This window comes from Quercus lobata, chromosome 2 (genome assembly GCF_001633185.2).
Source record: "Quercus lobata isolate SW786 chromosome 2, ValleyOak3.0 Primary Assembly, whole genome shotgun sequence".
In the NCBI taxonomy this organism is placed as follows: Eukaryota; Viridiplantae; Streptophyta; class Magnoliopsida; order Fagales; family Fagaceae; genus Quercus; species Quercus lobata.
The window spans coordinates 59,626,443-59,648,830 of NC_044905.1; the positions used below are offsets into that span (position 1 = coordinate 59,626,443).

The 22,388-nt window shown below is 35.5% G+C and overlaps 1 protein-coding gene across 1 annotated transcript; it reads left to right on the plus strand.

The window, feature by feature from the left end:
• The first annotated feature begins 230 nt into the window (after window positions 1-230).
• Window positions 231-19,400, plus strand: LOC115975998. Its single transcript, XM_031097059.1, has 9 exons — window positions 231-448; window positions 691-789; window positions 898-965; window positions 5,074-5,146; window positions 6,072-6,190; window positions 6,285-6,389; window positions 9,071-9,170; window positions 13,945-14,134; window positions 19,254-19,400. The coding sequence occupies exons 2-8, from the start codon at window positions 706-708 to the stop codon at window positions 14,119-14,121; spliced, it is 726 nt and encodes a 241-aa protein (XP_030952919.1). The 5' UTR covers window positions 231-448; window positions 691-705; the 3' UTR covers window positions 14,122-14,134; window positions 19,254-19,400.
• The last annotated feature ends 2,988 nt before the right edge of the window (window positions 19,401-22,388 follow it).

Consider the following 22,388-nt stretch of genomic DNA (forward strand, 5'->3'; position numbering starts at 1 on the left):
AACTTTGTTAAAGAAAAGAAAAAACTGGAACTGGACAGGACTGGAGAAGTATGTATATATAGACACATGAATGGAGTTCTGTTCCAATTAGGAATAGGATTCTGCAATCAGAAAGGGTTCTTTTCTTTTCTTTGCTACATGCCCACTGTATTGTTTACTAGTAGTATTTTAGTTAGATTACACAAATACAAAAGTACTACACGCTCAAAAAAAAAAAAAAAAATTTGAGGGTCATGCGTGGGTTTACATCTCTGATCTCCCAAAGTACCCAATTCCTTAGTGGGGCAAAAGTGGGAAAACGTAAAGTATGTAAGGGCATATTTGGAAGAAGGAGAGGGAACCCACAGAAGAAGGAGAAGAACAGGCCGTGTGAGAGAGTGAGACTGAGAGAAGGAGAGAGGAAACTAATTTTGGGTGCAAGGGATGCTCTCAAAACGCTGCGTTTCAGGTTAGGATTTTTTACTTCCTTCTTTTTCCTCCTCTCTTGCCGTGTCCCAGGCGTACGACACGGGCACGACAGGCAAAAATTGCCGTGTCCTTGCACTTGATGGACTGGGACTCTAACACACACATACACAATACACAAGATCATTTTTTTAATGGCAGCCTCATGACCTTCCTTTCTTAAAATTAAATTGAGTTTCGTTTGATTTTTGAAATTGGATTTGTTTATTCAATGCTGCTGTGTAGGACTAGGATATTGTGATGGGAATTAGTAAAACGGAAGTGAACTTAAAGAGGTTGCTTGCAGCTGCACCTCAACAAAAAAACCAGGCAAAACTTGTACATGTATGTCTAAACATCTCTCTTCTCATATATGTGGCTTCTATATCTTAGCAATTGTTATAGTGAAAAATAAATACCAATTTCTGCATAATATGCATGTGAATTTTGTAGTATGTTGCTACATTACGAGAACAATTAGAACAGCTGGCTCAAGAGAGAACTTCCGAAGGCTTACCAAGGTCACCATTCTCTCTCTCTCTCTCTCTCGCTCTCTCTCTCTCTCGATGTATATTCGTATATATTTTTGATAAGTAAATGGTTTTCCATCTATACTAAACATGATAATTGGTGACTTGAGACAATTTTAATTAGTATATTTATGTACTTGTGCAATTATTTTGAGCCCATATAAAAGGTCATTGATGAGGTTGGTAGTACCAACCGTGGGTATGGTTATTAGCGGTTGAATGGAAGGCGGCCCAGCATGGGGCGTGAAGCCTTGTTGATCCTCTAGATTCTTAGGGCATCTCCACCATGGCATTCCTCAAAATTCCTATCCATCAATTTTGAATTGAGTGGATTGTGTTTAGAACTTATTATTATTTTTAATTTTCAAAAAAAAAAGAAAAAAGAATAGAAAAAAGAAATGAGTGAATTGGATTTTGCCTTGTTATCAACACTTTAAATAAACAAAAAGCTTACATAGGTGTGTCCAGTTTGTGTGGGGACTTGGGTTGCAAGATATTGATGTAAGTTCTAATCATTACAATTTTAGGGGTTGGAGTTCTTTCCAGGTTGAAATGTTGGAAAGAGAGGGCAGAAAGATAAAGACTTTGCAAATAGTTATTGAGTTAAAGTTAATACCTTTGCTATTTTAGTTGGGATTTGAAAATAGATAAATACATTAGAGGAGTTTTGGTTGTGATTTTTAAACTCATGAATCATTGACAAAGTCCCTCTTGGACTAATTGCCAATGAGCTCTAGTTTTATTGGCACCTCTTTCACTTTTAAGTGTAAGGTGCAAGGTGGAGGGTGAGGTCGTGGGTTCAAAATCCATAGGGTGCATGTGTTACTTACAAATAGAAAAAGTCCCTTTTGGCCTGATCAAAATTTATTAATTTTTGTAGTAAAGGAAAGAGCCCAATACCAAACAGGCCAGGTATCGAGTTGTGCACTCAAAAGAAACATGTCTCCTTGTGGTAGAAATGCCAGCATATGGTGAATTTTAAGACAATACAAGCAACATAGAACAAATATTATTTTCCTTTCATTTTTATAATATATTATTTCTATAGTGAATTTTTAGATATTCCCTAGCTTCATTTTTAGAAGGTAATGACAAAGGTTAACTAAAAAAGCTCTAGGTTGTAGGTCTTTTTTTTTTTTTTTTTCAAAGGACGTTAGGTGCTTAATTGCTTATGGTAATTAGATCAGAAGTTAGGGAAAACTGTTGTCATGATTTATAGTTCTATGATTGACAAGTATGTGATGGTGCAAGCATAGTGTGGTTTGAAAAACTATCTTCTTTGGAAGCCTAAAATTAAGGTAAAGCCCAAGAATAAGTGCCCATGGTAGTTAAATATGTTATGATAGTTTTATCTTATGTTCTGGGGTTAAGGGCAGAATTAGTTATTCTGAAATTTCTGGGTGTGGGCCATAGTTGTGGGCCTAAGGTTTTTATTTTATGAATAATTTTTTTTAAAAGTTTATTGGTCTTTATATGTGGGCTTTGGCTCAATTCAATCAGGATTTGATTTCCTATTTAAAAAATGAGACTTGGTTCTATTAGGAAAAGTTAAGATGTAAGGTCTATCATGTGTCTTATTGTACTCAAACAAAGAGGAGTTGACCAATAAAATATCGTATGTTGAGTATCTGCTTGAGATCCGCTTATTTTGCTGAAACTGAAAAGTTTTTGTTGAAAGTACTGTAGATAAATGTAAAAGTTAGCTGAAATAGTACAGTTAGGCCTATAAATAATACCAAAAAGTGCAGTGGGACTCATGAATAGTAGCAAAAATAAGCTGAATAGTAAAATAAGTTGACAAAAATAATTCATGCCAAACGTACACTGAGTATTGATACATGTTGACCTTATTGTTCTTACCTCATTTTCTCTACCTCTTTCTTTTCTGTCACTGTTTACAGTTTACGTGCACTGTTTTTGGGTATTGTTCACATGCACTGTTCACAGATTGTGAAGAAATCTGATTTTTGTTTTTTCATACTTGTTTTCAATCATAAATCAAATATTTTCTCTTCCTAATAGAACCCCTCTTATAAAAAAATTTTAAACTCTAGATTTACAAATATTTGTGAATCTCAGTCCACCCTAAGTGCACATAGACAAATTCCCCAATTTGTCCTATGTTAGAATGAGGATCATGTGAATGAAAAATCCTCCTAGTGGGTACAATTAACTTACACAAGGGAGGGTATTGAATCCATAGCCAATTGTGTTTCATACCTATAAACAAACAGCCAATTTTGTTTCACAGAAATGTTAGTTGTGAAATCCATACTCTGGTTATCTCTCTATGCTAGGAAGGTGACTTTAGCAAGGCTCCAAGCAAGCTCCTTAGCCAGGGTGACAGAGTGACAGAAGTGTGTGCTTCATTAAACTTATGACTCTTTTATTAACTGTAGTGACTTTCAATTTACACATCCCTTTATGGGCTTAATCTATATTTTCTCATCTAATGTTATTTGACTTCCTAAACAACTATATAAATGAATAAATATAATCAAGTATATCATTCATGAGAAGATTTTCAATCAATAAAATCTCTATTACCTATCTAATACACACACACACACACACACTATGTCATTGTTGTGCTTCGCTAACTGTGTTGCACTATGTCACATGTGGCTCTTTATAGAAATCATCTTCTAGCATTTTATATTTTCAAAATTATGCCTGTTACCTTTGTTTAATTCATTTATCTTATGTGTTTATAACTTGTTCTTGCAAAAAAGTTGAAGAAAATTAGATTTTTGTTTTAGTGTGAAACAATGGTAATTGATGATAAATATGCTAATATTGTTTAGGAGTATTAGTATACTTATAATATCCAATATATTATTTACCAATATAATATTGGTCCCTGGCTTCACCTAGGGTGGGTGCCTTTTTGGCACTAAGCATTGTAGGTGATCTAGGGATTTATTGCCTTGGGCACCCCTGTTACCTTTGACTAACAAAGCTCTGGCTTGGGCTACAAAACTTAATGTTAGTTCTTTGATCAACATTTTTTAGAATGTATTTTATTTCGCTTATTTGGAAAGTTAGACACGTACAGCCTGATATGTATTGATATGGAAGGGTTTTATCTGGACTTGTTCAATGTTATAAATTGTAAGACATTTCAAAGTCCATCCAATGAGTCAATTTATTGTGTATCAGGTCAGCTTTGGACTAAAAAGTATTGAGTAATTAACTCAATGAAATATATTGGAAGACCTAATATGTCATAGGTCACAGGAAAGATTGCTGAGACCAATAATTCTAGGAATGAAAGAGAACATTTTTCCAATCCTAAGCCTCTAAAGAAATCTAAACTTACTTTGAAATTGTCATTTGAGATGTTTCATTAAGGTTTTTGAGGTTTGGGAGAGATTTTAGTATATCTATATTCAGCCACTTTTTCCCCTGGCTTCGACATAAGTAATTAATCTTGGACTCATAGTCGTTTTTTTCCCCTTCTTTTCATATTTTAAATGGAGTTAATGTTGATGGTTGCTCATTATAATTCCAATAAGAAATCTTTGACTGAATTAGCTTTGAAAAGATACTTTTTTTTTTTCTTTCTTTTTTTCTTTTTTTGATGACATAGGAGAATTTCACTCAAATTAGTTGCATGTTGCAGAGCATACTGTACAACAATCCTTACTGTTAATCAAACTCCTACGGGCAACTGACCCTACCCGCCAAAACCAGTTACCGGATAATCCAGGGGCTTTTCACCCCTGACGGGTTAAGCAATTTATCCTTATGCCTAGGAGGCAGCTTTGAAAAGATACTTACTGCATACTACAAAGATTTCTTTAATATAAAGTGCTACTTATGCACGATTTAAAACTTTTTTCTAGAGTTACTTGTATCCTGTTCCATAATAGTTAGTTAATTCTTCATTTATCAAAAAAGTTCATTCTTCATTGTTATTTTTTAGATCCAATGAAAACATGTTTGACAAGAACCATTTTGCAATTTGCTGACTTTGAAATGATAGTTATCTTCACTCTTGTTTTTTTGGGTTGTTGATTCAGGTGTTCTACTGGTGCTATTATGGTTGTTAGGATTGCATTCTTATTTGTCTAAACATCTCTTGAACATGTTCGTACAGGGTTTCAAAGGCAGTGGTCAATGATTTTTCAGAGAAGATTGAAGCGATTGCTTCCAAATTAGCTGCCCCATTGGTGCGTGTACATTATAAGCAGGATTATATGTTGGTTTACATAGGTACTTAAGATTTTGGTCATTTAAGGAGAGTACTGTTAAATTCATAAATTTTAGAATCATGTTTTTGTTATGAGTTGAAGAAGCTTTGCTTATGACAAAACTAATTATGCTAACAAAAGATTAGATTTGTATAATAAAGAAGTAGATTTTTTCCTTCAAGAGTTAAAGATGCCTCAAACTTATGTGGTGATTTCATATTAATTGGGAGGGAAGATGGAATGATTTTGGTGAGTAAAACCTGTGCAGAGTTTGTCAGTAGTGATGAAAGTGGCAGGAATACTTTAAAAAAAAAAAAAAAAAAGGGGTTGGGGTGGTTAAGTGATATATGGGAAGACTAAACAGAGAGGGGAATGGGCATCGAATAGCCTGTAAATCCTATACTGCTTTTATCTTGAATTTATTGTAATGAATTAAAATTTAAAGAAATTGGGTGTTCCAATCCAAACATCATATTTGATTCATATATGTGAATAACAGGTTTAAGTTTTCAATTCAAACCTAATCGGCCTTGAAATGAGTCTCCTGTTTGCTATTCATTTCTTTTCACTGGTGTGAAATCATGGCTCCGATTAGTTCTATTTGATACAAGTATTGTATAGGTAAAGGTTGTTGATTTGTTTGTCTCTATCTCTCTATTTTTTTTTTCTTTCTTTTTCTTCTTGAATTATTATAAACCTCACAAAATGTTGTTCTTGGTTGACTACACTTGGATAATGAAAGTAATATTTATTTGGCACTTGTCTGATGCAGTGATTTGTCACAGTTTTCCTGTGACTCCCTATATAATTTTAATTTTATGAGATTACCTTGTTTCTATGTTCCTAAGTTAAATTCACATGTTAGAATAGAGTTTCTTGATCCTAATACTTTTCCCATTTTCAGACTACACCTGATACCCAAGTATCCCAGGAGCCCTTGGAAGAGACTGTCGTAAATGAAAGCCCTTCTAAAACAGGAGAAAATCACATTCTTCCTACTCCTAGACTAAGAAGAAGATTTGTGTATGTGAATTGGAACTATCATGATTTGGTTAGCTCATTGGCTCTTTTCTATGTTGTGGTTTGTCAACTCTAACCAGTTTGGTTTATTGACCAGGCCTGCATCAAATAGTGAAGATAGAATTCATGACACTACCGAGGCTGATTCATCTGCACCTATCAAACTGGATGCTGCAGCACAAGCACACATTGAAAAGCACAGGTAAATTTTTAAATTTCTCTTGTTATGCAATAATGAATTCATAACATAAAAGGTCATTTCCTGATCCTGGTTTTTCCGGAGCAGAGTCCACAAAAGCAATGTTTATGTCAGTGAGGTCAAAGGCAATATGATCTTGCCTAGGTGTTTGGGCGAGGCAAGGCACCTTATTATGGATTTGGACCTTTCAGTCGAGTAGACTTTAATTAGGTGCTTGTTTTTTGCCTAGTGCACGTCTTGGCCAAAGTGACAGCTGCTTGGAGTGTGCATATCATCAAATTAACGGATTTTGTCTTTAATTTAGCATAATTACCACCAATTTACTTATTCCAATACCAGTAGAATAAGGTTTTTCAATTCAATAAATCTTGACCTTCCTGAAATGACTATACACAATTAATAAAACTTGTCAATATAGTGCCAGCGAAATGAAGACCATAGACCCAAGTCAAAATATAAGCATTAAGAAAGACATTGTTGTACCTTTTATATGTGTCACTATATGTTAGTTGTCTCAAGTCAATTTTTAAGGTTAAGTCTGTTTCCTTTCTTTTATTCATTTCTCTATGATTTTATTTAAAATTTCCCTTTTCTCTTTCTTTGTAAAGAAAATCAATTCTTATAAGAAAGAAGAAAAAGTTAGATCAAAATTTTTAATTTTTAATTTTTTATGAACGAGTATTTGATGATGTTAACAATGATGGGTTTGTGAATGTGTATAACTTTAATAGCCTGCATATTATGAATAAATATAATATTGGCACCTAGCTGCATTCAAATGCGCACACCTTTTTTGGTGACTAACTATTTGGGCAATCTAGGCATCTAGTGCATTGAGGGTGAATTTTCCCGTTGACAACCTTGATTCCAGTATATGCGTTGTTTAAAATGGATCAAAGGTTCTTTTTGCACAACACGGACTATGAACATGATTGGATAAATTTATGGGCTTAAATGTTGTTGTTGACTCAAATACCTTATGCTAGTTGGGTTTTAGTGTTCACTACACTTTAGATTTTTTAAGTAATAGTGTGAGGGAACTATGTGGCAAACTAAAGTACTTTACCACTACAAGAACTGCAATTATCTTTTAAAAGTTTTAGAAAGAAAAAAAGATCAATCTAATCCATACATCCAGTTTAATTGTGGAGGTTTGGAGTTGAGAAGGAGCATCTTTGGAGACGTGTTCATTTATGTGAAATATGGATAAAAGTAGGGTGCTTGACAACAGAGGTGGTTAGGGGATCACATGGAATTCGCCCATGGAAGAAGTATTAGAACAGGGTTGAATAAATTTTCTAAATATATTTAGTTTGGCTATGGAGTTGGCTCCCAAGTTCATCTTTTGATTTGACCTTTGTGCCCTTTCAAAGAACTTTTTTTCTTTACCTGTTTAGATTGGCAATGGATAAGGACTCCTCAATTCACTCAGTCCTTTCAAGATTGAGAATTAGCAACCACAGAGTATCTGTTGACATATTGTATTCAAAGTTTTTTTCTAGACAACGAGAGTATCAATTATCCTAGAGTTCGACTAAAAATGTAAAGTTTGAAGTTAGCTTTAATCATGATGTTCTGAGAGAATTTATAGGATTACATTTTGCATGGAGGTGCATTTGGCGCACTAAGGTACCTAGGCTAGGAAGATTGGTTTTATTGTTTGGACAGCAACAATGGGTAATATTTTGAAGGTGGATAACCTTTAAAAATGAAGCATTGTGGTTGTTGATTGGTCTTGTACTTGCGAGAATAGCAGGGAGTCAATTGAGAACTTTCTACTTCTTTGTTCAGTGGCTCAAGATATTTGGTAATTTGTTCTTTATTTGGGGTATTAAGGGTTATGCTGAAGACTGTACCACAGATACTATAGTATTGGCAAGGAAGATTTTATTTTCACAAGAGTTCCAAAATATGGAAAGCAGTTCTATTGTTTGTGTTGTGGACAATTTGGCTAGAGAGGAACTGTAGAACTTTTGGTTTTGGATGCCCAAATGCCCAAGTCAAGCAGTTTTTATTAAGATCTTTGTATGATTGGATGACAACCTTGTTAGTATCTCTTCATTTTGGGCATTGCCTAAGATAATTTAGACAGGTATACATAAAAAGAGTAGAATATTGAGCTCTAACAAAAATGTTACGTATATTAATTTCGTATGTATATACGGTATTGACTCTGTTGGTTGAGAAATTCAATATCTATTTATGTTTACCTAGGATTTAATGTTTCTTATTTTCCTTTTGAAAGTTATGATATAAAAAATACATTTGAAAGATAGATCTTTATATTTATTTGGACTATTTTAGTTAATTTTTCTACTTTTACTAATTTAATATATTTATTTATCTTTTAAATAATTATTAAATTAATAATGCCGTCATCACAGTTTGACGTCAAATTGATCTCGATCCGACCTCAAAAATCTTGAACCTCTCTCTTTTAGGGTTCTTTGAATGGTCTAGGTTTCAAAACCATGCTATAAAAATTACTTTTCAAAAAAAAAAAAAAAAAAAAAAAAAAAAAAAAGGATAAAAAAATCAAATTAAATCAAATCCTTATAATAGCATCAATCACAAACAATCAGGTCCAACAATATCAATTGGCATTAATAGGTGTAATTTTGTATCTAATCACTGTTCTACCTATTGTGTGGTTCTAAATCTTTTCTGAATTTCTCTCATCACAGAAAGCTTCAAGAGGACTTGACTGATGAAATGGTTGGGTTGGCCCGGCAACTTAAAGAGAGCAGTCTGATGATGAGCAATTCCTTGCAAAACACTGAAAAAGTAAGAACTCACATATTTATCTAACAAGTCTTGCACCGCCTCAAATATGTAAGTTCAATGCTTAGTTTCGTAAGTATTTTAATTGTTTAAAGAAAATGTTGGAAGAATCAATCCTACATCTTTTAGAGGAGATGGGAATGGATAATCTGGTAATCACTTTTTCACCTGTGGGCAGTTTTGCTAATATGCCTAAAAGATTGTAACTGCTATTCTCTTGTTCTGGAATCTTCTTTCCTTCAGTATGCCTTTTCCTTTTTTTTTTTTTTTTTTTGGGGGTGTGGGGGGTGGTGTGTGTTTAGGAGGAGGGTGTTCTTTCATAAATCATACTTAGTCACATGGTCTTTTATTCATTTTTAGGACATCCCAACATTTTGCGCCATTTAAAAAGTCATATTTATAAAGGTTTTTAAATAACATGCACCCCTTGAACTTTGGGTTAGATGCAGTTATACTTATCCAAAAGAAAAAAAAAATTTCTTTTGCCAATTTAGTATATAAATTTTGATACTGTAGTAGTTAGATCCCCTTAATTTTTTGAATCAAATTTAACCTCTTTTGCACCTAATCATTAAAAAAATGATGTAAATGAGGGTGTCTTACTACAACAACATAAAAATTTAGAGGGTCTATTCTATTTATTACAGTACCAAAGTTTATGTACTAAATTGGTAAAAAAAAGGGTTAAGGGGGCCTATGTGCTATAGTACTAAAGTTTATGTACTACATTGGCTAAAATAAAAATACAGGGATGTAAGTGCAATTGCCCCAACGTTCAGAGGTTGTAAGTGCATTTTACTTAAAGTTTTTTGGTTTCTTAAATTACCTTTGTAAAGGGAGAATTTGAAATGTTACAGAACATTATCGATGGAGTTCTAAGTTTTGAATTTTGGCAATTTGCCGTGCACTAAATCCATGATCCCTTTAACAGTTGGATTTTTTTAAGGGGTCTCTCTATTAGGATAGAGGTTACATGTGCTAAAATTTAAGACGGAAGAGATTGCTTATTCTATATATTATGTATAGAAAATTTTGGTTGTGCTTTAACACTCTCGAATGGTTAAGGGTTAATACCAACTGTTCTTCTTGGTCTTTTGTAATTGGTTTTCAGTTTTCCCTTTCTCCTTTTACTAGTAAGTTATATACATATCCAGTGGGTTATGAATGCACACTTACTGGAGAAGGAAGTGTCATTTGTGCTAGAGCTCATTGGCCTTTGGAATAGTGTTTGAATGCACGAATCATCCTTGACTTATGCTCTTTCTCTCTCTCAGTAAATTGTACATGCACCCAGTGGGTGTTGCACGCATTATGACCTCACTCAGGCCTAAACTACAATAGCTTGAGTTTTTTGGCCTTTGGTAATAGTTAATTAGAGAAGATGAATGAATAGGCGCTGCAGCCTGCAGCTCACTGGTACAAAGACTAAGAAAATTTTTGGATCTATTTTGTTAAAGTTTTTCACTAAGATTGACACCATGTTTTTCTTTGGGTTCAAATTGTTGTTTTAAAACTACTAGTAAATTATCAGGAAAGGAACAGATAATTAGATGGTTGTTCCTTGATGCCTCAATGGGTTTCCATTCCTTTAATCTGCAGTTCTCTGATAGCCATATTACCTAGTTTTCCATGCAAATGAAAACAAGGTGAAGAGGATCCACCCTGGTGTGACTCTTCGGCAGTTCCCAAAGTACTAAAATATTCCGTCATTCCAGAGTACTGATCTCCTTGTCAAGCTAACAGAGTTAACTGTGAGAGTTACCTACTGATCTTGAAAACCTAACTACCAAGGATTTTTTTGGTGAAGTTACACGCTATTTTAGTTTAGTGTTAAGAGTGTCACTCACTGATCTCAACTCCCAATAACTTGTTTAAAGAAGTTGCATTTAGTGCATCTTAAAGTTTTTCCATGTCAATATTCAACTTCACGCTGGACCATTTCCTTTTCTTTACATTTTAAGTAATTGAGCATTTCCTCACAAGTACTATGTTATAACCACACTGTATGCAAAGTATAAAGTCATGTTGATTTAGAGCAATGACTATGTGATGCGGGAGATGCAAGAAAATTTTTAATTAGTATTATTTTGTTTGCAAGTCAATTGTATTTTTATATTTTAGGTCCTAGTAGCTTATTATGCTATTAGCATTTTAATTTGGAAGCAAGGTTATTTTTGTAATAATGCAATTAGGGTTTCCTACGCCAATTAGAACTAGGCTTAGTAATCAAAAATCTATTGTACTCCTTTAGGAGATGGTTGATATTTTGATGAATGAGAAAAATGGCCGTTTGCTCTTTTTAGTTTGGTGCTGACTCCAATTCCACCCTAGTTGTTGACTCCTAGTGGTTTTCTTGCTTGGTGCCGACTCCAAGCCAGGTCTAGGTGCTGACTCTTAGGTCATATCCATTTATTTTACCGTTGTTACCATGTTTTTTGGTTGTCTTGCGTCATTTTTAGGAAAACCATTAGGAGTCGACACCCAAGTAGAACTGAGTTAGCACTTAGCACTAGACCAAAGAGAGACCAAAAGACCATTTTTTTCATTCATCAAAATATCAACCATCCCCAAAATGAGTACAATAGGTTGTTTATAAGGGATTGCTAAACCCTAGTTTTAATTGCAATAGAAAACCCTAATTTCCTTATTACAAAATAACCTTACTTCCAAATTAAAATACTAATAATTGCTAGGACCCAAAATATAAAAATACAATTGACTTACAAATATAAATAATACTAAATAAAAATCTTCTTGCATCTCCCGCAAACATAAATAATACTAAATAAAAATCTTCTTGCATCTCCCGCATCATTGGGAGATGCAAGAAGATTTTTATTTAGTATTATTTATGTTTGCAAGTCAATTGTATTTTTATGATTTAGGTCCTAGTAGTTTATTATGCTATTAGTATTTTAATTTGGAAGCAAGTTTATTTTTGTAATAAGGCAATTAGGGTTTCCTATGCCAATTGGAGCTAGGTTTAGTAATCCTTTATAAGCAACCTATTGTACTATTTGAGGAGATGGTTGATATTTTGATGAATGAAAAAATGGCCTTTTGGTCTCTCTTTGGTTTGATGCTGACTCCAGTTTCACCTTAAGTGTTGACTCCTAATGGTTTTCCTGTTTGGTGCTGACTCCCAACCAAGCCTAGGTCCTGACTCCTAGGTCATATCCCTTTTTATTTTACTGTTGTTTTAGTTTTGGTCTGGTTGTCCTACTTCACCATGCATGGAAATCAGGGAGCAATGACTCTAATCATGAAGTGTTTGATTCTAACTTAGAGGTATTAATTCTGTGAGCATGTTATACACTACTGACATGAATGAAGAGGATATATGGCATTCTAAAGATTTATTTTCCAATTATTGTTATCTCACCATTTCTATGATAGTATGATTAGGATACCTTTACTCTTCTTAGTTACCGTCAATCGTTTCAATGGAAACCTTGTGTAGATAGTTTTTTGTGTTTTCTAGTGTTTGGTAGAATTATAAAAAATGGGTCAAAGGAAAACTATCCATGGTCAACGGAAAAAGTATGGCTTATTTTTTAGAGGTTGTTTTCCACTAAAATTTTCTGAAAAACTATTCTATCTCATGCCAAGCTAAATAAAGGAAGCCAAGAAATAGTTTTCCAACTCATTTTAAGATTGCTACCAAATATAGGAAAATAAGATAATTTTTTAGAAAATACTTCTTGGAAATTGACTCATTTTTCAGAAAATGTTAATGTTGAAACAAATGGTCATAATAAACAAATGATGTCATAATAATATTGAGAATGCTCCAAGAAGTCAATTTATTTTACAATAATAACTAAATATAGTGACTTGCAGTACATAATATGTTGAATTTTTAAATTGTTCTAAGTTTTAACAAAAATCAGTTGTACCACAATCACCGTTCTGCTTTTCATTTATGCCAACTTCCAACCCCCATAACCCCACACCTCTTTCACTGCATCATTGCTGCTATCTCATTACCGCTATTCATAAGCCAAGGCTACATTCAAATGACCCTTTTTCTTCTTACAAGAATAGAGTCGAGGAATAGAGTCGAGGATAAGTCATGGGTTCAAGATCCACTAATAGTGTGTGACTTACCAATCAAAGGACAAATACCTTTGTTGTCTTCATTTATTTTTCTTTCTTCTCTAGGATTTTATTAACAAAATTTCGTGGACATCTGATTCGCATTAAAAAGGGAAAAAAGAGGAGGGGGGAGATGTAAGCTTGTAGCCTAGTTATGCTTCTCATTTTCAAGGTCTGGGATTCAATCTGTGTTGGCTGCAGGATTAGTGGGATTATCTTGTATAGTTGTAAAAAGAAAGTAAAAAGAATGTGGTTTTGACTAAATGCAATCAGGTACTATTTTGAAGTCTGTACATTCTCAATATCATTGCCTTCGCTGCACCACCCTGAACTGCAGCAAAAACATAATCGGCCATTATAGATCCCTCTTTCACCTCCGCCACAATTTCTTTATTCTCTTGGATTGTCAACACAATTGTCATGCACTGGGTATGACCTTTGATAGAAACTTGAATACATGCCTATTCATCCCATGGTGTCGTTCTATTGGAAGGATCATATTTAAATCACATGGTGTTCTCTTGGGAGGATCTTATTGTAATCACATCATTACTATGTTTACCCTGAACAATAATGATTGAATTCTTAATCTCGTTAAATAGCTTTCACCTTTTTCTGTTTCATGTTTTTAGTGTTGACTGATGATCAAGTAGTCTCATAACTTGATTATGTTTGAGTGCAGATACTTGATTCTACCGAGCAAGCTATTGAGCATAGCTTGGCAAGCACTGGGCGTGCCAATGTGCGAGCCATGAAGATATACTCTGAGAGCTCAAAGACTACGTGCTTCACATGGCTTGCGATCTTTGCAATGACATGTATTTTCATCATGGTAGTGCTTCTAATTCGTGTAACCTGAAGAGCTTCCTGTTTTATTCATTTTTCTTCAGGATGTTTGTTCTTTCATCTTTGAGATGATATTCCAAACACCACTGTGCTTAATGTAGGGAATTTAACCAAAAATTCCTAACCTGTGAGAAACAAAACAAATAGAGAAAACACACGTCAAAGAAAATAATCACACGCACAAGACAATATTTACGTGGTTCGGCAATTTGCCTACGTCCACGGAGTTGCAGGGATTTCACTATTATCAGGGAAAATACAATAGTGCACAAGAACACTCTCAAGAAACCCAAATCCCAATTACACCCTAACACTCTCTCACAAGAAAAAATAAGAATAGAAACTGACTGCCTCTCTTTTCTTTATTTTCTCTCATGTGGCTACACACTAGGTTAATTAGGATTTCTCTCCATATTTTCTCACGGCTGCACTTAATACAAAATATATATATGTATATGTTAAAGTCGGCAGAAGCAAAAAGGTTTCCTATTACAAATAGGATTTGGTCAACTAAAGGGAATTTAGACTTGACTTGGGCTTGTGGCAATTCAAGCCACACACGGGCCCAATTCAACAAATCTCCACCTTGGCTTGAATTGATCAAGCTACACTAGCAAACTCCTCCATCAGCTCCACCTTAGCCCTTAAGGGCTCACAAGCTGCAAACATCAGCCACAATACCTCTATAACACAATCCCTCATCCCTGCAACTCATCCTCCTGTCCTCAAGCTAGAAGACCAATTGAAGCTGCGCACAGCTTCAACTTCTCAATAGTGACACCCTTAGTCAACATGTCTGCCGGGTTCTTAGATCCACAAATCTTCTCAAGCATTACCAGCTTATCTTCAACAAGGTAACGGATAAAGTGGTATTTTGTCTGTATGTGCTTCGACTTTGAATGAAAAGCCGAATTCTTGGCAAGAAAGATTGCACTCTGACTGTCACTGTGTAGAATGCCCATCTCCTGCTTCTTACCCAATTCATCTAAGAAACCATGTAGCCAAATCATCTCCTTTCCAGCTTCAGTTGCTGCAACATACTCAGCTTCTGTACTAGACAAAGTAACAATCTTCTGTAAATTTGAAGCCCATGATATAGCTGTACCACCCAGAGTAAAAACAAACCCAGTAGTACTCTTTCTACTATCAATATCACCAGCAAAATCAGCATCTACATAACCCTGCAGTTTCAAACTTGCACCTGTGAAGCAAAGACATGTATCTGATGAACCCTTCAGATATCTCAGAATCCACTTGACTGCCTCCCAATGCTGCTTTCCAGGCCTACTCATGAATCTGCTCACAACTCCCACTGCATGTGTAATGTCTGGCCTTGTACACACCATAGCATACATCAAGCTGCCAATAGCTGAGGCATAGGGCACCTTGCTCATATGGTCCCTTTCTTCTTCTGTCTTTGGTGACTGTTCTTTGCTTAGTTTGAAATGACTACCCAAGGGTGTGCTCACTGGTTTAGCTTCATTCATGTTGAACCTGCTGAGAACTTTCTTCACATACTCTGACTGTGAAAGTTTCAATGTACCATTAGCCTTGTCTCTAATGATTCTCATACCAAGGATTTGCTTTGCAGCTCCCAAATCCTTCATTGCAAACTGTTTGGACAATTGCTTCTTCAGATTATTGATCTCCTCAATGCTAGACCCTGCAATAAGCATATCATCCACATATAACAGTAATATGATGTAAGAATTGTCAAAAAACTTAACATAGCAACAGTGATCAGCTTCACATCTCTTGAACCCAATTCTGTGCATAAAACTGTCAAATTTCTTGTACCACTGTCTAGGAGCTTGTTTTAGGCCATACAAGCTCTTTCTCAGTTTGCAAACTAAATTCTCTTGTCCTTGAGCAATGAACCCTTCTGGCTGAATCATGTAAAGGTCTTCCTCCAAGTCACCATGAAGGAATGCTGTCTTCACATCTAACTGCTCAAGATGTAAGTTTTCTGCAGCCACCATTCCCAGTACTAGTCTGATTGTTGACATCTTCACAACTGGAGAAAATATTTCTGTGTAGTCAATGCCTTCCTTTTGCTGGAACCCTTTAACAACTAATCTGGCCTTGTAACGTTTGCTACCATCATGCTCATTCTTTATTCTGTATACCCATTTGTTGTGCAAAGCCTTCTTTCCTACTGGCAATTCAGTCAGTTCCCATGTTTGATTCCCCAACAAGGAATCCATCTCATCCTTCATGGCTAACTCCCACTTGCTTGAGTTTTCATCTTGCAAGGCTTCATCATAACACTCTGGCTCACCACCATCAGTCAACAGGAGATAATTTAAAGTAGGTGAATAACGCTGTGGAGGTCTAATGTTCCTGAAAGATCTGCGGACTTCAGCTACAGGTGTACTCAGATCTACCTGTGAATTTACATTCTCCTTATCTTCTTCACCTCTTTTCTGGACAGTACCTTCAGTCAATTCATCTAAGTTGACAAACTCAGATTTCTTTTGATCTATCTCTGTAACATCTGACACTACAGTTGACCTGTCCTTGTACATAACCTGTTCATTAAATATCACATTTCTACTTCTGATGATTTTTCTGTTTTGTTCATCCCAAAACCTATAGCCAAATTTCTCATCACCATAGCCAATGAAAAAAAACATATTTTAGACTTTGCATCAAGTTTACTACGAGCATCAGAATCAATATGAACATAAGAAACACAACCAAAAACTTTTAAGTGTGAAAACTTTACCTCTTTACCGCTCCAAACCTCCTCAGGAAGTCTGAACTCCATGGGAACTGAAGGTCCTCGGTTTATCAGGTAAGCTGCAGTGCTAACAGCATCAGCCCAAAAAGTTTTTGGTAGTCCAGCATGCAACCTCATACTCCTAGCACGCTCATTGAGAGTTCTATTCATGCGCTCAGCCACACCATTCTGCTGTGGTGTCCCAGGAATGGTCTTCTCCATCCTAATTCCCTGTGTAGCACAATACTCACTGAACCCTCCATCTATGTACTCTCCTCCATTATCTGACCTCAAACATTTTACTTTTAAACCTGTTTCTGTCTCAACCATGGCCTTCCACTTCTTAAAGATTTCAAATACATCAGATTTATTTTTCAGAAAATAAACCCATACCTTTCTGCTTGAGTCATCAATAAAAGTGATGTAGTACCTTGAACCTCCAAGAGATGCAACCGGAGAAGGCCCCCACAAATCAGTGTGTACTAACTCCAATTTTTCAGCCTTCGGTGTCCTGCCAGTTTTCAAGAAGCTCACCTTTTTCTGCTTTCCTAAGATGCAACTTTCACACATGTCAAAATCAATGGACTTCAATTCTGGTAGTTTTCCTTTTGACAGCAGCATCTTCATCCCTTTCTCACTCATGTGACCAAGTCTTCGGTGCCATAGGCTTGTATCAGTACTTGCATCAGCAACTGCAATTGTGTCTCTTGGACTTGAGGTCATGTACAGAGTACCAGTCTTCTTTCCACGAGCCAATACCCTAACTCCCTTTGTAACCTTCCAAGTACCACCAACAAATAGTATTGCATGTCCTTCATCATCAAGTTGTCCAACAGAAATCAGATTCCTCCTCAGGTCAGGAATATGTCGAATCTTCTCCAGTAACCAAACAGACCCATTGGGCAACAATATTCGAACATCTCCCATACCCACAACATCCAAGGCTGAACCATCAGCCAAATACACCTTACCAAAATCACCTGCAACATAATTTTGTATGATTTCTCGGTGTGGAGTGGTATGAAACGAAGCTCCTGAATCCAAGACCCAATCATCAAGTGGACTGTCTACTTCAAGAAGTAATGCATCCTGTACCTCTTCTGTTACAGCATTAGCAGAATCATCTTCATTCTTCTTCTTAGGACTTTTGCATTGATTCCTAAAGTGACCTGTTTTCCCACAATTCCAGCATTGTACTTGTTGGCCTGATCTAGATTTACTTCTGTTCCGATTAGAATTTCTGGATTTTGATCTGTCCCGATTTGAATTTCTGTTATTACCTCTGCCTCTTATCTCAAGGTTTAGGGCAGAACCAGATCCTGAGGATTCACCTGCATCTCTTCTGCGAATCTCCTCAGCCAGAATTAAATCTCGTATATCATTGTACTTGAGTTTTTCCTTTCCTGTAGAATTGCTTACTGCCATCCTCATTGCCTCCCAACTGTTTGGCAAAGAAGCCAAGACGATTAGAGCACGAATCTCATCATCAAAATCAATTTTTACAGACGACAATTGATTTGTGATAGAATTAAATTCATTCAGATGTTGTGCTACTGATGCATTCTCTGCCATCTTCAGATTGAACAGTTTCTTCATCAAGTGCACTTTATTGTTTGCTGACGGCTTTTCATACATACCAGACAAAGCCTTCATCAGATCTGCTGTGGTCTTCTCCTTTACAACATTGTGTGCAACAGACCTAGACAGAGTTAACCTGATAACTCCTAGTACCTGTCTGTCAAGAAGAGCCCATTCCTCAGCCTTCATAGCCTCAGGTTTTGTCCCCAAAAGAGGCAGATGCAATTTCCTCCCATAGAGATAATCTTCAATCTGCATCCTCCAATACGCGAAGTCTGTGCCATCAAACTTTTCTATTCCAGACGCCTTTCCTGCTTCCTCTGCCATTGCTCCCACTCAAACCTAACCTTAAGCTCTGATACCAGTTGTAGGGAATTTAACCAAAAATTCCTAACTTGTGAGAAACAAAACAAATAGAGAAAACACACGTCAAAGAAAATAATCACACGCACAAGACAATATTTACGTGGTTCGGCAATTTGCTTACGTCCACGGAGTTGCAGGGATTTCACTATTATCAAGGAAAATACAATAGTGCACAAGAACACTCTCAAGAAACCCAAATCTCAATTACACCCTAGCACTCTCTCACATAAAAAATAAGAATAGAAGTTGGCTGCCTCTCTTTTCTCTATTTTCTCTCATATGGCTACACACTAGGTTAATTAGGATTTCTCTCCATATATACTCACGGCTGCACTTAATACAAAATATATATATGCATATGTTAAAGTCGGCAGAAGCAAAAAAAGGTTTCCTATTACAAATAGGATTTGGTCAATTAAAGGGAATTTAGACTTGACTTGGGCTTGTGGCAATTCAAGCCACACACGGGCCCAATTCAACACTTAATACTGTTCATAACTGTATGCCAAGCATTGTGCAGTTTAAAGTAGCTAATTTTACATTTTCTCTTCACAACCCCACATATAGATGGACATTTTGTTACACAAAAAATTAATAAATAAAGAGGATATACAACAGAGGTCAAGGCATGCTTTTGGCTGTATATGGACATTTTATCTCTGGATATCAGTATATAAAGTTTATTTATAATTTTTTACAGATAAAAAAAGTTCCATGTATAAATCCAAGTTGTGGTTTAAATTTATGGTAAGTTCCTGAAAGAGGTCATCTGAGCAACAATAGGTAAATATAACATATGACAAATATAGCATATGGCAACAATGGAACACCCAAAATTGAATGCGCATTTTGAAAATTGTTTTTCGATACCTACATTAACATATGACAAAAGGCAAATATATAAAGTTCAGCATTACAAAATTGTTGGTTGTACCCGGCAGTGATGAATTGGCATCTTAGTGGCTAAAGAGGCAATATCAACAACATCATTTAAAATTGGTTTGGGAACAGCAATGAAACAGAAAGTCCTTTCTTGTTGTCGGAGGAATTGGAGGTCTGTCAGTAATGCTTGCTCTATCCAGTGGGGAATTTTCTTCTTGCTGCCAGTGAGTACAATGATGTGTTGACAGCCTAAATTCTTATCTTGTAAGCCTGCCTCCAATGCTTCCTGAATTGCCATGTTAGTAGTTGAGGCTCCAGTACTACTGTATCCTACAAACATTCTTCTTCCTTCATTGTTCTTAGCTTCATAAGCATGCCCGCTTCTTCTAAATTTCTTATTTCTCTTCCCATCAATCTTGATTATAGCTGCCAGCTCCCGATAACTCCACCCCATCCCATCTTGGTTTTGGCACTCTTGCTGAGAGGGTTGATTTAAGCTTAAGCTTTAGCTTCTTGGTGCCCGCAAGACAGCATGAGAGTTTGGGATGTGAGTAAAACATCAGTTGGATTGGGACACTTCCCTTACGGCCTGGTTTTTGTGATTCCAGATTGTCCAGAGGGTGGTGAAAATGGTTTGCAAGTAAATCATATTGTATTGTTCCAACTTCTTATTATCTAAGATACAACTAGCCTGCCATTAATTAACCTCAATCTGGTTGAGTTTCTTCCGTAGTTCTGATAGGAAGAACAAAACCATGCCACACTGCTCTAACAAGGGGGCAATAGAGAAACAGATGTGAGGAAGTTTCGCTATCTTCACTGCACAAAGGGTAAGATTCGAATTCCAGGGTGACAATCATGGAGAAGTTTCCACACTAAGGTCAGAATTTTCATTGGGAGTTTTACTTATGAATTGTATTAGCGGTTTTAAAATCAATTAGGTTGTGGTTGGTTACGAGAGATTGAGCATAGAGCAGCACAATAAATGGTCTATGAATTTTGGGAATTTCTATATCTATATTGATATATAATATGAGCTAAGACCTTTTAATTAGTTAGCTTCTTGATTGTTTCAACATGGACATTTAGAGTTCAAACCTCTTCACTCCCAATTATTGAATTATCAAAAAAATATCGATATATAATATGTTATAATGGGTACAATTTACTTTGAAGAATAGAAATGTCTTTGACCAACTGGACAAATCATGGTTTTTTTTTTTTTTTTTTATTCTATAGATATGAAGAATTCAAAATGATATGAAGGATTCAAAATGCTTCGCATAGGACAGAGGGCTTACCTTGAGCCTTGTAGTTGAGTTGGCTTTATTTCCTAGTTGGGAAATTATTAAGGTGAAAGTAACACTTGGTTTTAGCTGTAAAGAGAAAGATACTTTCTGAAAAAGATAAATGATAGTTGGAAGCATTTAATGTAATGGATGACAGCTTGAATTATGAGAAAAAATAAAACATGAAAAGTTATGCATGAGTAGACTTGAGCCAATCCCTTGATTAATGTGCTCCAAGCTAATACATTGACTAAGAGGATGGATATTAGCAAATTATCAAAAATCACTCTCTTACTTGCTAGACCCCTACTTCCCTGGTTGAAGACTTAGAATTGGCCATGGACTTAACCCATGGGTAAGAAAAATTGAGTGTCAACTCAATGGGTCTGATGCCATTATTTGAAGATGGCTTATGTTGTTGGTGGTTGAATACGGGTATTGGGCTTCAAGCCTTGACGAAGTATACATCATTACAACATATTCATTTTGTGGAGATGTGGATGAAGGTCCAAGGTTGTGCAGATACCATACGTAAGGCTTGGGAAAAGGACTGAACAAGGAACACCGATTTTAAACTTGTTTGAAAAGAAAAAAAGTGTACAATAAAGATTTGCAACGATAGATGAAACAGATCAGAGTTTGGAAGTGTGAAGAGTAACCTACGGATAAATCTCTAGAGTGCTAATGGTTTTAAGCAAATAAAAATCTTGTTTCAATTTGAGCATTCCCTTTGTGCTTCATAAACACACTATGATTTTTATTCGTTTTAATTCCGCTATAGAGAGAAAGCAATAATAATTTCATGAAATTATTTCTACATAAATACCAATATGTTATATAAATATATAACATACTATTATGTCCATTAGTGGTCATAGCCTGACTGTGGCCAGACTATAGTCTAATCGGCCCTATTTAATGAGATATACTCTCATGTAACCTCTTTTTTTTTTTTTTTAAGAAGATACTCCCATGTAACTTAGTTATAGGGAATGAGTTACAAAAGTTACATATGGAATGAGTTACAAATGTATATAACCTCTCTCATTTGTGTAATTCGTGAAAAAAAAAAAATCTCTCTCTCTCTCTCTACCATACTCTCTAGCCTTTTGGGTTCTATTCTATAGTTCTTAGGTTATGGATATATATTGTGTGACTTGCCCTAGCGTAGCAAGCACTACCATGGACAATAAACATAACGGAGACACATGGTTTACAGCCTGGAAAAAGTGAATACAAGATCTACTCAATTTCTTACAATGTAAATAAATGCGAGGAAAATGTATAAATATTGGTAAATCAAATGTAAAACATATATGGGACAATACAAAGAGGGGGAAAACTAGTGCAAGCAAAATTTCATATATTGTTAAAATTTACTCCTTGCCACGACTTCTTACAAAGGAGACAGACAGGAATCTAAACTCAAAATCAAAATCTCATTTA

Coding starts and splice junctions, on each gene's coding strand:
- LOC115975998 (XM_031097059.1), top strand. CDS start 706: ATGGGAATTAGTAAAACGGAAGTGAACTTAAAGAGGTTGCTTGCAGCT. Junction 6,191..6,284: donor AGACTAAGAAGAAGATTTGT/GTATGTGAATTG, acceptor TTTATTGACCAG/GCCTGCATCAAATAGTGAAG. Junction 9,171..13,944: donor CCTTGCAAAACACTGAAAAA/GTAAGAACTCAC, acceptor GTTTGAGTGCAG/ATACTTGATTCTACCGAGCA.